At 37.5% G+C, this 13,702-nt stretch overlaps 1 protein-coding gene across 1 annotated transcript in view; it reads left to right on the forward strand.

The window, feature by feature from the left end:
* The window catches only part of LOC150084535 (SID1 transmembrane family member 1-like), a 222,965-nt gene that overhangs the window by 15,009 nt on the left and 194,254 nt on the right, over positions 1-13,702 (forward strand). Inside the window, exon 3 of the mRNA XM_090376278.1 lies at positions 7,856-7,973. Within this exon, the coding sequence (XP_090232404.1) occupies positions 7,856-7,973 (118 nt within the window). The remainder of the gene's footprint in view (positions 1-7,855; positions 7,974-13,702) is intronic.

Below are 13,702 nucleotides of genomic sequence, written 5' to 3' on the forward strand. Positions count from 1 at the left end.
ATGACTTCAAAACATATTTTGGTAATTGTATTAATTTTTATTTCATTTAACTTCACCTTCGAAGTTAAAACTACTGACAATTTCATTTGTGCGTTGGTTATGGTGCATCGGTAAACAATATTAATTCATTAACACTTACAACAGTGCAGAAATCTTCCACTCATATATATCTGAGGATTCAATTCGGAAGCTCATCTTGGAAAAACCTTCCACTAATCTGACAGCTGTAGTGCAATCAATTGCAGAGTAATACCTTTCTTTTGCATGAATACTTTTGTTTTCTTTGAATAGGCAAAAGTCATCTTTTGTTTGTTCAAGAAGTACTGTGTTGTATGTTGTAAATTTTAATTGTTTATTTCCTTCCTATTTTTAATGCTATCTTTAACTTTTAAAGTTATTTCTGTAATATTATTTTCCGTAATAGAGTGAAGTGAGTTCAGCTCATTGAATCACCTTGTCTTATCCGTTTTCTTACTGCTATTTCTTTGGATAATGTGTTCTCATTTTTAATTAATGTTTGATTTTCTAATTATTCCAATAATATTTCAGTTCTTTCTAATATGTTTAATACATCCTCCAATCTTACTCTATCATGAAAAAAAAAAAAAAAAAGATTTATATTCTGGTATTCTTTTTTTCCTTCAGTAGGTAGTTTTTCTACATCACATTTAGTTGTAAAGAGTTTTACTATTTCTTCTAATAATTTCATATGCTCATATTTGTGCAGTTTGTTATTAATTTTATCAATACCAGCTTTTAGTAGTTTGAGTCTGGTTTGTTCATCTCTTTCTGCTTTTGTTGTGATTTTAAGATTTATCCAGTATGATTCTGGGTAAATCCTAAAAGGTTGTGCCCAATTTATGAAATGAGATGATTGAGATAGTCTTTTTTTCATTTTAGGTCTTTATGCCTAGCTCTTCATATGTGGACTTCACACATCATAGCATAAGTTGACAGTGTGCCATAAAAATTGGATCAGATCATCCATCCTCACTGATGAGGTGATATTTTAAGTCCCAGCTGTATGGAAAATAACAATAGGTTGAGTAATAGTCATTTTTTTTTTTTTATATCCTGGTTTATTTGGTATTCCTGTACTAAATACTTATTCATCATCATCAATCTACTCTTCTGTTTGGCACGGGTTGAGTTCCTATTTAGATATCGACCTCCATTGTTGTCAGTCTCTAGAATCTTGCATCATTTGTTGATAGCTCTGAAAGCCTGTGTTTTCCTTTAAGTATTGGAGCCATTCTCTTTTGGGTCTTCCTGGTGTTTTCTTATGTCCAATTCTTCCTGTCAGTACTACATTAGGCAGCCTGTGTTGTTTCATCCAGTTCACATATTCAAACCACTGAAGTTGTTTTTTGTAAATCTGCTCTATTATTCTGCATTCAAAATTTAAATCTTTTCTTACTTGTTCATTAGCTTTATGTTCTCTCCAATTTGTTTTATTGATTGTCCTTAGACATCTCATTTCAAATGCCATTATTTTTGCCTTATTTATTCTCCAATTCTCTGATCCATAAGTTGCTGTGGGTATGATGACAGTTTCATATAGTTTAATTTTTAAACTATTTGAGATTTTATTGCTCTTCATATGTTTTTTGAGTTTGTTCATCCAGTGTTCAGTCTGTGATTAATTTGGTCAATATTACTCATGTTTCCGGTTATTAGAGAGCCTAGGTATACAAATTTTTGTACTTGTTCTATTTGTTGATTTTGGATGTTTGTCTTCTATGTTTTTTTCCCTATTTGCATTACTTTGGTTTTATTTATATTAATATTAATTCTATATATTATCGATTTTTGTTAATATTTCTTTTAATTGTTCTTTGGTTTCTGTTAAAATGACAATATCATCTGCATATTTTGTGTGGTTTATATTTTTTCCATTTATTATAGTGCCTCTTTTTTTTCTTCAGTTGATTTCATTAGTTCTTCTAGGTAGATATTAAATTGATATGGAGATAAAGGGCCTCCCTGCATGACTCCTTTCTCTGTTTTAAGGTTGTTGAATTTTACTATTACTCTTGTATTTTTGTATAAATTGTTTACAAACTAACATTTATGTTAGTGCAAATGCATCATTTTAACTTAGCTATCTACCAAAGTAGTTGAATTAATTAATTAATTAAATTGGCATCGTTTTGGTTATATCTCATATTGTGACTGCCTTCACAACGAATTGCAGGCGCCTCCGTAGCCAGGTGGGAAGGAGCAGCAGTGCGTAGCACACGCTTCTTGATTAGACCGGGGTTCGAGCCCGTCACCACCAAATATGGAGAATGCGGAAAGGTCATGGAATGACCACCGTATATCCCGGAGCAATATGGCCTTAGTTGCTAATGCTCCTAAAAACCAAACAACAACAACAACAACAACAACAACAACGAATTGCCATGGTATTGTACTACCTCGAATAAATGACACTTCACCAGTGGAGAAGACTATTGTTATTTATTCTCAGCGGATACCACCACCACCACCACCCAGATGGCACCTTTTCAAAGCTTGTTGGCTTCTCTTTGGTGGGTGGGCAGGTACCCTAGTGTTGCAATAGTGACAACCCAGTTATGAAGTATAACTTCACAATATGAGAGATGTCTGATGGTGTGTAGTGATATATACTATAACATATTTAGGGGCAAAGGTCTCGGAGCCTCCGTAGCCAGGTGGGAAGGAGCAGCAGTGCCTAGTACACGCTTCTTGATTAGACCGGAGTTCGAACCCGTCACCACCAAATACGGAGGATGCGGAAAGGTCAGGGAATGACCACCGCATATCCCAGAGCAATATGGCCTTAGTTGCTAATGCTCCTAAAAACCAAATAACAAACAAACAGCAAAGGTCTCATGCTACGAGGTAGAATGACTAACTTGTAGGTTAGTGCAAATGCATCATTTTAACATAGCTATCTGCCAAAGTAGTTGAATTAATTAATTAATTAATTAAATTGGCATCATTTTGGTTATGTTAGTCATTCTACCTTGTAACATGAGGCTTTTGCCCCCTAAATACGTTATAGTCTATATTGTTTACAAACATGATTATTTCTTGATCAAGTGGGATTTTTTTTAGTTCCTTCATTAAATTTTCTATGTTTGCATAGTCAAATGCCTGCTTGAAATTGATGAAACCCAGATAAGAAACCCTCTTATTCCACTATTTTTCTGCAATGATGTTTAGTGTGAATATTTGTTGTTGATCTGTCTTTTCTAAATCCTTCTTGTTCTTCCCCTATTGTTTCTTCATATATTTAAGTATCCTATTTTGTAAGATCCTTTTAAATATTTTATATATATGGTTTAAAAGGGTAATGGATCCATAATTCTGACAATTTTCTTTATCTCCTTTTTTGTGTATAGGTACTGTTATTCCACTTTTTCCAGTCTTCTGGTTTATCACCTATAAATAAAATTAGATTAAAGAATTGTGCAAGGTGTTTTAACATTGTATCGCCTCTGAATTTCCATAGTTTTGTTTGGATACCATCATTTCCAGGTGCCTTGTCATTCTTCATTTGGCTAATTGCTTTCTGGACTTCTTTTGTTATCGAGGGTGCTTTATCTCTTCTATTATCATTTTTTTTTTTCAAGAGCATTTTTTCTTTCCCCGTTGAACAAGGTTTGGTAATATTCTTTCCATATTTTTTTAATTTCTTGCATGTTTCCTGTTTTTATATTGCTTTTATTTTTCATTGTCAGTGTTTTCAGGATGTATGTTTTAGAGAGTTCCTTTATAACCCGGTAAGTTGTTTTAGAGTTGTGGCATTTATTTGCCTCTTTGCACAGCTTGCAAAGTGCACCCACCCTGTTGACAAAACAACAATGAACTGAAAGGACAAATGTCCCATGAGCGACCACAAGACTGACCCTCACTGAACTTTGTCTTTCACTGAGCTATATCAGAGTTCTGACCTCCACCCACTCTCAAGTGATAACTGGGTGGGGGGCACCTAAGCATGAGGTCAAAGACCCTCCCAGGCCTCACCAAACACAATACATCCACGATGAAGATGATTCCACCTATAAATGGATGAGATCACGTCTCAAGTGCAACCAAAGCCTATACAGCAGGGGTGGGCAACTTTTTTCGTCAGCGGGCCGAATGAAATTTTCGCATCATGATGCGGGCCGGAATAGATTGAACGATTTAATAAAAAAAATCAGAACCTAAAAAATGTTATATTACTTCAATTACCAAATTATTAATGTAATTTTAAAAAAAAATATCTGAATGTCCAATTATCATTGAAAATGCGGCATTCGGCATCAATTTTTCTTTTTTTTTAATTGGCTTATTTTATGGGCTATAAATTATATTAAATTAAAAATTGTAATAATTAGAAAAGGCATAAAACATAAAATATCTCACACCAATATTATTTTTTTCAATAAGAAGTCAAACCCAAAGGAACTTCGTTCGATCGATGCTACAATAATAATTAGGAAATAACTCTCTTTGACGCTGCGTAGAATCACTTGGTTACTGTTGTACTGGCCGCGATTCCCGATTGAACCAAATTAAGCCGAATGTTTACGGCGAGTGTAGTCAGGTATGGATTTTCTATATTTATGCATTTACCTAGGGGGGGCCCGGATTCAACATCGTCGCGGGCCGGATGTGGCCCGCGGGCCGGGTGTTGCCCGCCCCTGCTATACAGCCTTGATCACATGGGACAGGAATCTGGTCCCATGAATGACTCCCAAATTCTGGTGATCCAGAGAGGAATAACATAACAGCAAAAGAGAGAAGCAGTGTTGCTGTATGGCCAAATTGGTTTTCCTGACTGCACTCCCTTGTGTGGTCCTATCTTTCCCCTCCCCTGGCGGGGGTGGCAGGAGACAGTTTCTGCAGTCTCTTCCCTCTCCGCTGCCTCCCCATTATTTGCCTGGTGAGGTATGGGCCTGCCTCACTGACAATCTGGGCTCTACTGTCCCCCATACTTCTGCCTTTCATCCTAGCCTTCAGTTCCCCCCCCCCCCACTATCTATACGCCAGCACATGTCCCACACTGTAAAACTCTAACAATGTCTAAATTAAACTAACTACACAAACCTTTAGGCTTTAGAGAACCTAGTGTTTATCCCTACGATGCTTCTTTTTTTTTTTTTTCTTTTAAGGCCCTAGCTAGCTATTGAAATTCCAGGAAACTAGGTGGCGGAGATTGCCAGAGTAAAATTTCAAACTACTGTGTACTGGTCTGCCTCCACGAGGCCAAGTGTGCACAACGTTGGACCCCAGCAGGGGTCTAGCGGCTAAATGACCAGATAAACAACACTACACTTACAAAATCCATACACTTTTAAATCTCTGGCCTTTGCAGTGAACTGTTATACACACAATGAAAGCAACGCAGAGATGGAGATTGTGGAAGCCCCTGCTGCTGTCAGACACGAGTATATTTTACACTTACACCTCATTCACTGTAGCCTGAGTCACTTCCTCCCATTATGCTACAATGCTATCTGTGGATTTCTCCATCCATACCCTCCAAGAATTTGTCTATTTGTTACTTGAATTTATTCACAGCACTCACTTCCAAAACATCAGATGGAAGTTTGTTCAAATAATCGACCACCCACTGGCTAAAGATAAACTTCCACACATCTATACTGCAACCAGTCTTTTTCAGTTTCAATTTATGCACCCTCATACATTTAGTCTCAGCAAGAGGAAGAATGCAATCAACATATATCTTACTCAATCCATTCGAAGCCTTAAACACCTCAATCACATCTCCCTGTAGGTGCCTACTTTCCAGATGCTGCAGTATGCAGAAATGAAGCCTATCTTGGTAAGGGCATCCTTTTGTTTTCCTTCACTTCACCTCTCTTTGTTGTACCATTTCCATCATATCTGCATCCTTCCTAAAGTGAGACCTCCACACCTGTATACAGTACTCAAGATGTAGCCTAACCATGGCCTTATACAAAGGGATAATCACCTCCTTATCCCTACTAGTTAATTTTCTGTATATGATTGACAAAACTTCATGAGCTGGCAGCCTGTCTGCACTGCTCAAAGACCTTCATGTGTCTGACTGCACAATTACTCCCAGGTATTTTTCATTTTCCATTACACTGAGTGTAGTATTACACAGTCGGTATGTTAATCTAGGATTACTGCTACCCACATGCAGTACTTTGCATTTGTCAATGTTCAACTTCAAACTTGGTCAAATTTCAACGGCCATATCTCAGCCAATCAACCTAATTTTCCTTGTTGCAGTAGCTTACCCTGATTACTGTCATTAACTACCATGCCATTGTTTGTATCATCTACAAACTTCACCGTTTAGCTGATATATCTTCATAAGTATCATTAATAATTATTGAAAACAAAAATGGGCCCAGGACTGAATCCTAGAAGACTCCACTAATAACATTAGTCCATTAAGAGTAGTGCTAATTGATAACCACTCTGTCTTCTTCCACTCAACCATCCATTTATCCCTATCACTAACTTATATTTAATGTCTTATTGGACCTTTTTTACCTTTTTTTGGTCCAATTTGTACAGCAGTTTTATATGTGCAACACGTCCTGTCTGTCTTTTCTGTACACTTACTCCCCTCCCCTTATTTACATTCCAAATCCGTTATAACACCATGTCTCCAATATACCCAAAGTGCATTTGTTGATTTGACCAGTACTTCAAATTTATTTACTATGCTCCTAACATTAGTGTACGTGCATGTATATATGCACCTCTTCTTACTTTTAATTTCCCCTTACAAGCCAATGTATTTATTTGTTCCATCAGGTTTCCCAGCAGGGCTTGAAATCCTCGCTACCTTGCTTTCCAGGTTGCTGCATTTCAAATAGAAGTAGTTTAAGAATCACTGTCACTCTACCTACAACTCTGATTAATCTATTAGTTTGTGTATTCTCCCCCCCCCCAAGCTCTCATTACAAAGAGCAAATATTCTTATGCTCTTTCTATTTAATTGTATCCCATTCCCGTAGAAGCAGTCTCTCCTGTTAACTACCCCATGAACCTTTTACAGTTTCTCCAGTGCTGAATTGATTGACAACTCTCAACATGTACTCCCTTCTATCGTGTCTTAGCAGAATTGCAGACTTTCAAATTTAATCCTATCTCACAACTTTTTCCGGCGCCTCCGTAGCCAGGTGGGAAGGAGCAGCAGTGCGTAGCACACGCTTTTTGATTAGACCGGGGTTCGAGCCCGTCACCACCAAATACGGAGGATGCGGAAAGGTCAGGGAATGACCACCGCATATCCCGGAGCAATATGGCTTTAGTTGCTAATGCTCCTAAAAACCAAATAACAAACAACAAACATAACAACTTTTTCCCAACATTTTCCTGTACTTGTTATGTATCCTCAGATCTCCCACTTTTAATACCATTTGGGCAAACATGTGCAACAATATTACCTATCTTGTGCCCTTAAAAGGTATCTGCTTTTGCTCCTTTGGACATACCGTGGTCCTATTCCATCTATCCTTTTTTGTACATTATCTAGTTTCACTGACAGTAGTCATCAACAGTAACTATTTATTGATGATTATTCCAAACACCATGTTTATTATACAGGAAGAATGATCAAATATATTAATGAAAATTTTGTCATGACTTTATTTTACTCTTTTGATGGCTAGTTTTCAGGGATATGGTATTCTATCATACCATGTTGAAAAGTGTGTATGGCCCATAATTAATCATACGATTAATCAGCTAAAGTTGTTATTTCCATTGAGAAGGGGGAAAATTTTTATGGGGTTTTTGCACACTGTTTTGAAGTCATTAGTTTAACTGATTTGATTTAACATTATGCCTGATTAATATCAAATGATACTAATCCTCAATCAGCATTTTTTTTTTGCAGTCCTTTGGCATTCCATGTCACTTTGGTCTTCTCTATGCAATGGGACTTGCTCTCATTATGGAAGGAATACTCAGTGGCTGTTATCATGTTTGCCCTAATTCTTCAAATTTCCAGTTTGGTAAATATTAATTAATTAATTAGATTTAATTAGATTAATCATTTAATTAGATTAATTAAATGAATTTAAAATCATTTAACAGTGTTAAAGCTTTTAAAATCATTTAACATGGGATTTAAAATCATTTAACAGAATCTCATAAACCTTGTATTATCAAAAATCCAGCAATTTTTTGAATTTTGTTTTAGAAGGTGCATAGCATATAAGGGCAGAAGAAGAAATAGGCTGGCTAGGCTTGTGGGGGGGAAAAAAAGAAGAAAAACTTTGCAGGGAGCCAGATTTATGCATTGTGTTCAATTAATAATTTACAAAAACGATTTACTTCTATTTTATGTATTTCCTAGAAAATATTCATGTTACTGAGTATTTTCCAAATATAAAATCATTCATTTTGTGAGACATTCAATACTAGTTCAATACTAGTAAAATGTGTTGTGTATTTATTTATTTATATATACATATAAGTTGTATGTATTTAGCTTTAAAGAAAACTTCGGTGCTGAAATCATGTTGCCTTTCATACATGATATTAAAAAATATTGGACTATCACAACATCGATGTGGGTGGCACGGTTTGAACCCTCAACCTTTATTTCTTAGGACATATGCTATCCACTGGACTAATCTGACAACATGGGTGGTTCATATTTTGGATTAAAACTGACAGCTGTTACTCTGTGGAGATATGGAATTGAAGCTACTGCATTATCTTATAAAAGAAATAGAGGTAGAACCTCAGAAATCCAGATGTTTTTGATATTTTGCATTGGTAGTCGACCTTACAAAGATAGAGGGAGAATAGGCCGGACAGATTTAAAAAAAAAAAAAAAAAAAAAAAGCACCATAGTGCCAGATTTATACTTTGTTATATTAATAATTTCCAGGCACCAATGACACCAATTTCTTTCTGTTTTACATATTTCCCAGACTGCACCTGTTATTCTCTATTTGCAACATGTTTGATTGTCTTGCAAAATCATTCATTTTGCAAGACATTCAGTACAAGTTCACAATATAGTAGTTCATAGTAATACTATTATAAAAAAAAAAAAAAGTAAAGTGCAGCCATTATCAACCCACTGCAGGATGGAAGCCTCCTCACCAATTCATGCTGAGGGAAATGGACCATAATCTGCCACGCTGGTCCAGTGCGGGTTGGCAGATCGACCGTATTCAGCAGTCAGGGGCTTGAACCCCGGTCTAACTCAAAGAGCGTGTGCTACTGCACTCCCGCTCCTGCCCACTCGGCTACGGAGGCTTAAGAAAAAAAAAGCTGGGTGAAGTAAATCAGCATTATAGAGATTGTTCACTTGCCAAATGGAGGATTTTAAACCTTGGAATTTATTTTGCAAGTTTATCACTAGGGGTAACCTCATTACTTACAGGAAACTTAAAGTTTAAGCCTGGTGAATCATTGCAACACCAAATTTGAACCCCGTTTTGATCTTCCACAACTAACTCTGTAAAAAAAAAAAAAATACCTATTTGTTTAGCCCTTGATGTGAGAACCTGTATAGTCTCATACCACCATCTGGTGGCGACTCAAGGTCGCCACCAGATGTAGTCTATATTAGGAGTAAAGGGGGTGGGAGAGTTATTAGGGCACTTTAATTTTTAGATTAATTGCAATTTTAATCAAAAGGATTCATATAAATGTATGACAATAGTATAGATCTTAAATCACTGAGATCTTTGGCCCATATCTTTGTTTCCAGGTTACATCATCGGAATCTGGCATGTGCAGCCATGAGCACAACTCATGGAAACTTAGAAAAGAGATATCCTGGTGAGTGAGGCCATTTTGGCAACTGCTTTGGGAAGATGGAACGTCCTGGAACAGCCTGACCAGGATCAGTCAGCGAGTGGTTTTAACTGCTAGGATCAATATGGGATGCCAAGTTTGCTCTAAGAAAACTTGGCATCCCGTTACCATACATAGTACCTGCTGGTTCATGAGTAGACTTTGTGGTTGTGTAATGTGCTTAGAGCATATGAAACTTATTTTTTGCTCACGTAAGTAATTTAAATCTCTCTTCTTAAGATCCTCCCCCACCTAATTGGTCAGACAATACTTGACTATACTGCTGCCAAAAGACCTGGAACTGATAATACGCCATCAGTGACACCATTTTTCCTCATTCCCCATTCTATCAGACAACAGACAATTGGGCATGTCACCATTATTCATTCAGAAATGATTAGAAAGATCCCCAAAATTTATAAAAAGGTGCATTTTGAAGATGTTTTAGTTGAAGCCTCGTGTCGCAAACATGCCCAACAAATTCTGAAGGCTGCATCAATTGTTACCTAATATGACCACCCTAATATTACCCATGAACTCTTCATGGGTCATATTAGGGTGGGATCTTCATTTTTATGAGGAAGAGATCTGCACTGAACTGAAAAATCAAAATGTCACATCTGTTAAGTGAGCTATGAGTAAGGATAGGAATCTTATTTTTACTCAAATTCTCATTGTTACATTCAACACCCCATGGCCTCTATGGCAAGTTACTTAAACTGCCCCAATAAGGATTTACATTGAAAATCCATTGAGGTGTTTTAAGTAGCAAAAGTATAGCCACTCGCAAACAGCCTGTGTTCGATGTGGTTCAGCTTAAAAGGCAATTTGCACAAATTGTTAAGGAGAGTACCAGGCATACCCTTGAGCATGTCAGTGATAGAAACAAGAGAAAAACTCAAATATTGAAAAAAGAATTGGACATTTCCCATCAAGTGGCCAGGAAACACATCCAACTAGTAAATAGCAGCAAGGAATTATACACCTAGAAGGTTTCTGTGAAGTATACTATCAGGATACAAATAGGAATGACCATACCACCATCAAAATCATTTACTCCTCTTGTTTGCCATTTTCTCAGTTCATCAAAATTACCTCAAAAGAGCCAATCAGCTGTCACACCCATATCAAATACCTTCTGCTGAACTACCTCTACTGAAAGTGAATGGCAAAGAAAGCAAGCAAAGCTGCGCCATCTCAAGGAAATGAATATAGAAGTGAAGGAGGCAACAGAAGACTCAGTCTTGGAACTTTTTACCAAAGAAGAAATGAATACCTGGTAACGTCTATACTTCCCCATAAACGATAAACCGAAGTCTGAAAAAACAAAGACCCCAGCCATTTTGGAAGTCCACAGGTGGATTGAGTAAAACTAAATAACATCCATATTTAAATTATTACAGTGAAATTTCCATAGAAATTCACTCAAATAGTGATAACAACAAAGCTTTCCGTGGTAGAGGTGTTATCCAGAAAAACAGAATTGGGGATGGATCTGCCTACAGAGGAGTTGCCATTTTTGTGGGTAACCATACCCCTTTTCAACCTATATCACTTACCACTGACACAGAGGTAGCAATCTGTGTTACAGTACAGTTCTTCCTGATGATATTCTCTATTTATATGTCACCAAGAAATGACATCCACTCCCCCCGGATGGTTTTGATTTCATTAAGCAGTCATCTTCCCCCTTTTTTTTTGCTACTAGGGGAACTCCTGAAACCAGCAGGAGTTGCGTTATAGAGCATGTGCTCTATAACACCTTACCCTTTTAAATGTGTGCTCAGGTCCCACACCCCTCCTGTGTGTACATGTGAGGTTAAAGAAAATATGCTTGGAAGGTTGAAGGTTGTTAGGAACAAAATCTGGAAAGTGATCTCAGACAGCTTTTAAATTCAGTGGGAACAACATATGTTGGCCCCGAGTGCCAAGCGATATTTTGTGCGATACATAGCGTTCTTTCTCAGCGGATTAGTTATATTTATTTTCCAGTGTCACTATTCTTCTTGCTTTTCTTAAGTGATTCTTTACTTAAAAGCTTTGAAGTAGAATCCAGAAAGGAAATACACCTTTCTTTCCTTGTGTATATATATATATATATAATCCGTACTAACCTAACTAACCCTCTAAACCGCTCGGTCACTGGTGGCACCGCTCCTGCCTCCACGTGGCAGGGCTGGAAACCTGGGAGAAGAAAAACTCTCCCCCGGGACAAAAAGGAGCAAAGATAGACATAAATAGACATGCCACTTATGGATCTCATGATCCAGATCTCTCAAACAGAGAAGACTTAAATGCAGGAAATGCAAAACGGCAGAAAAAAGAAGGAACAGAAACCCCTGCTCCTCTTTTTTTGATACTGCATTCTTTGACTGACAATCCTTTGAGTAAGCTCTCCCCATTCTTAATACAGAAATGTCTTGAGAATGTGGCGGGCCCACCAAAAATGGTTCGAAGATTAAAATCCGGAGACCTTCTAGTGCAGATGAATGAGAATAAACACTCGGAAAAACTATTAAAAATATCGACTTTTGGTGGAATTCCCACAAAGGTTACCCCGCATGCCACCGCCACCTTAAACTCCTCTAAAGGGGTAATAGCCGAGTGGGATCTCCTTAACGTATCTGAGGAGGAAATCATTCAGGAATTAGGCGATCAAAATGTAATAAATGCCAAAAGGATAGTCATTAAGAAAGATGGGATTCTTACTCCTACCCGAACGATCATTCTTACATTTAAAACACCAATTTCACCAACAACTGTTAAAGCTGGATATTTAAGGTGCAAAATTCGACCTTATATTCCAAACCCAGTCCGGTGTTTTAAATGCCAAAAATTTGGACACTCACAAGCAGTCTGCAGGGGTGTAACCACCTGTGCCTCCTGTGGTTCAAAAGAGCATGTTCATACAGACTGCCCCACTGAAATACAAAGCTGCCCAAACTGTAAGGGGAATCATTCAGCATTTTCAAAGGAGTGCATCCAGTGGCAGACTGAAAAGAATATACAAAAGTACAAAGTGGAACACAAGGTGCCATACCAAGAAGCAAAAAGACAGAAGTGGAGGACATGGACGTCGCTAGACCAAATTTCCCAAAAAGGGAAAAAAGACTAGACAGGTGCAAACAGACCACATCTCGTAAGCAAGCAGACACACCCGATAATCCTCAATAATGCACAGAATCATTCAATGGAATTGTCGCGGACTCCGAGCTAACTTAGACGATGTTTATGACTTAATTACCGAATATAAGCCTGCTGTTCTTTGTCTACAGGAAACAAACCTGACTCCTAAAATAACTATGAGCATAAAACATCATATAATGCTTAGAAAGGATAGGAACGACTCTAATACAGCACAAGGGGGTGTAGCATTGCTAGTAAACTCCAGAACTCCTTTCAGACCAGTCCCACTGCAAACAACTTGAGAAGCAATTGCTGCTAGAGTTATGGTTAAGATAGCGGTAACAGTTGTTTCCATATACCTTTCGCCAAACTATTCATACTCTCTAGCAGATTTGAATGATTTAGGCTGCCACCACCTTTTTGTATCTTGGGTGACTGGAATGGGCATCACCCCCTATGGGATTCCTCGCACCTTGATAAGAGAGGTCAGTTAATTGAAAAATTTCTTGAAAGGCACAACTTAACATTATTAAACAATGGGACTCACACGTACTTGCATCTTTCCTCAAGGTCAACTTCTGCAATTGATCATTCAATATGCTCGCCAAACCTCCTTCCTCTTATTGATTGGATGGTCACTGATAACCTGCGAAATAGAAAGTAAATAAATATTACTTTCCAGTAATATGCACACTATCGGCTAACTCAATGTCGGCTTGTCAATGTTATACATTGGCTGCCGTTTCTCGGCTCATCGGTTCAATTTTATTAGATATTGTTGCAATGGCTCACCCTGCCAGCT

Source organism: Mastigoproctus giganteus, chromosome 6 (assembly GCF_048544385.1).
Source record: "Mastigoproctus giganteus isolate SK-2022 chromosome 6, ASM4854438v1, whole genome shotgun sequence".
Classification (NCBI taxonomy): domain Eukaryota; kingdom Metazoa; phylum Arthropoda; class Arachnida; order Uropygi; family Thelyphonidae; genus Mastigoproctus; species Mastigoproctus giganteus.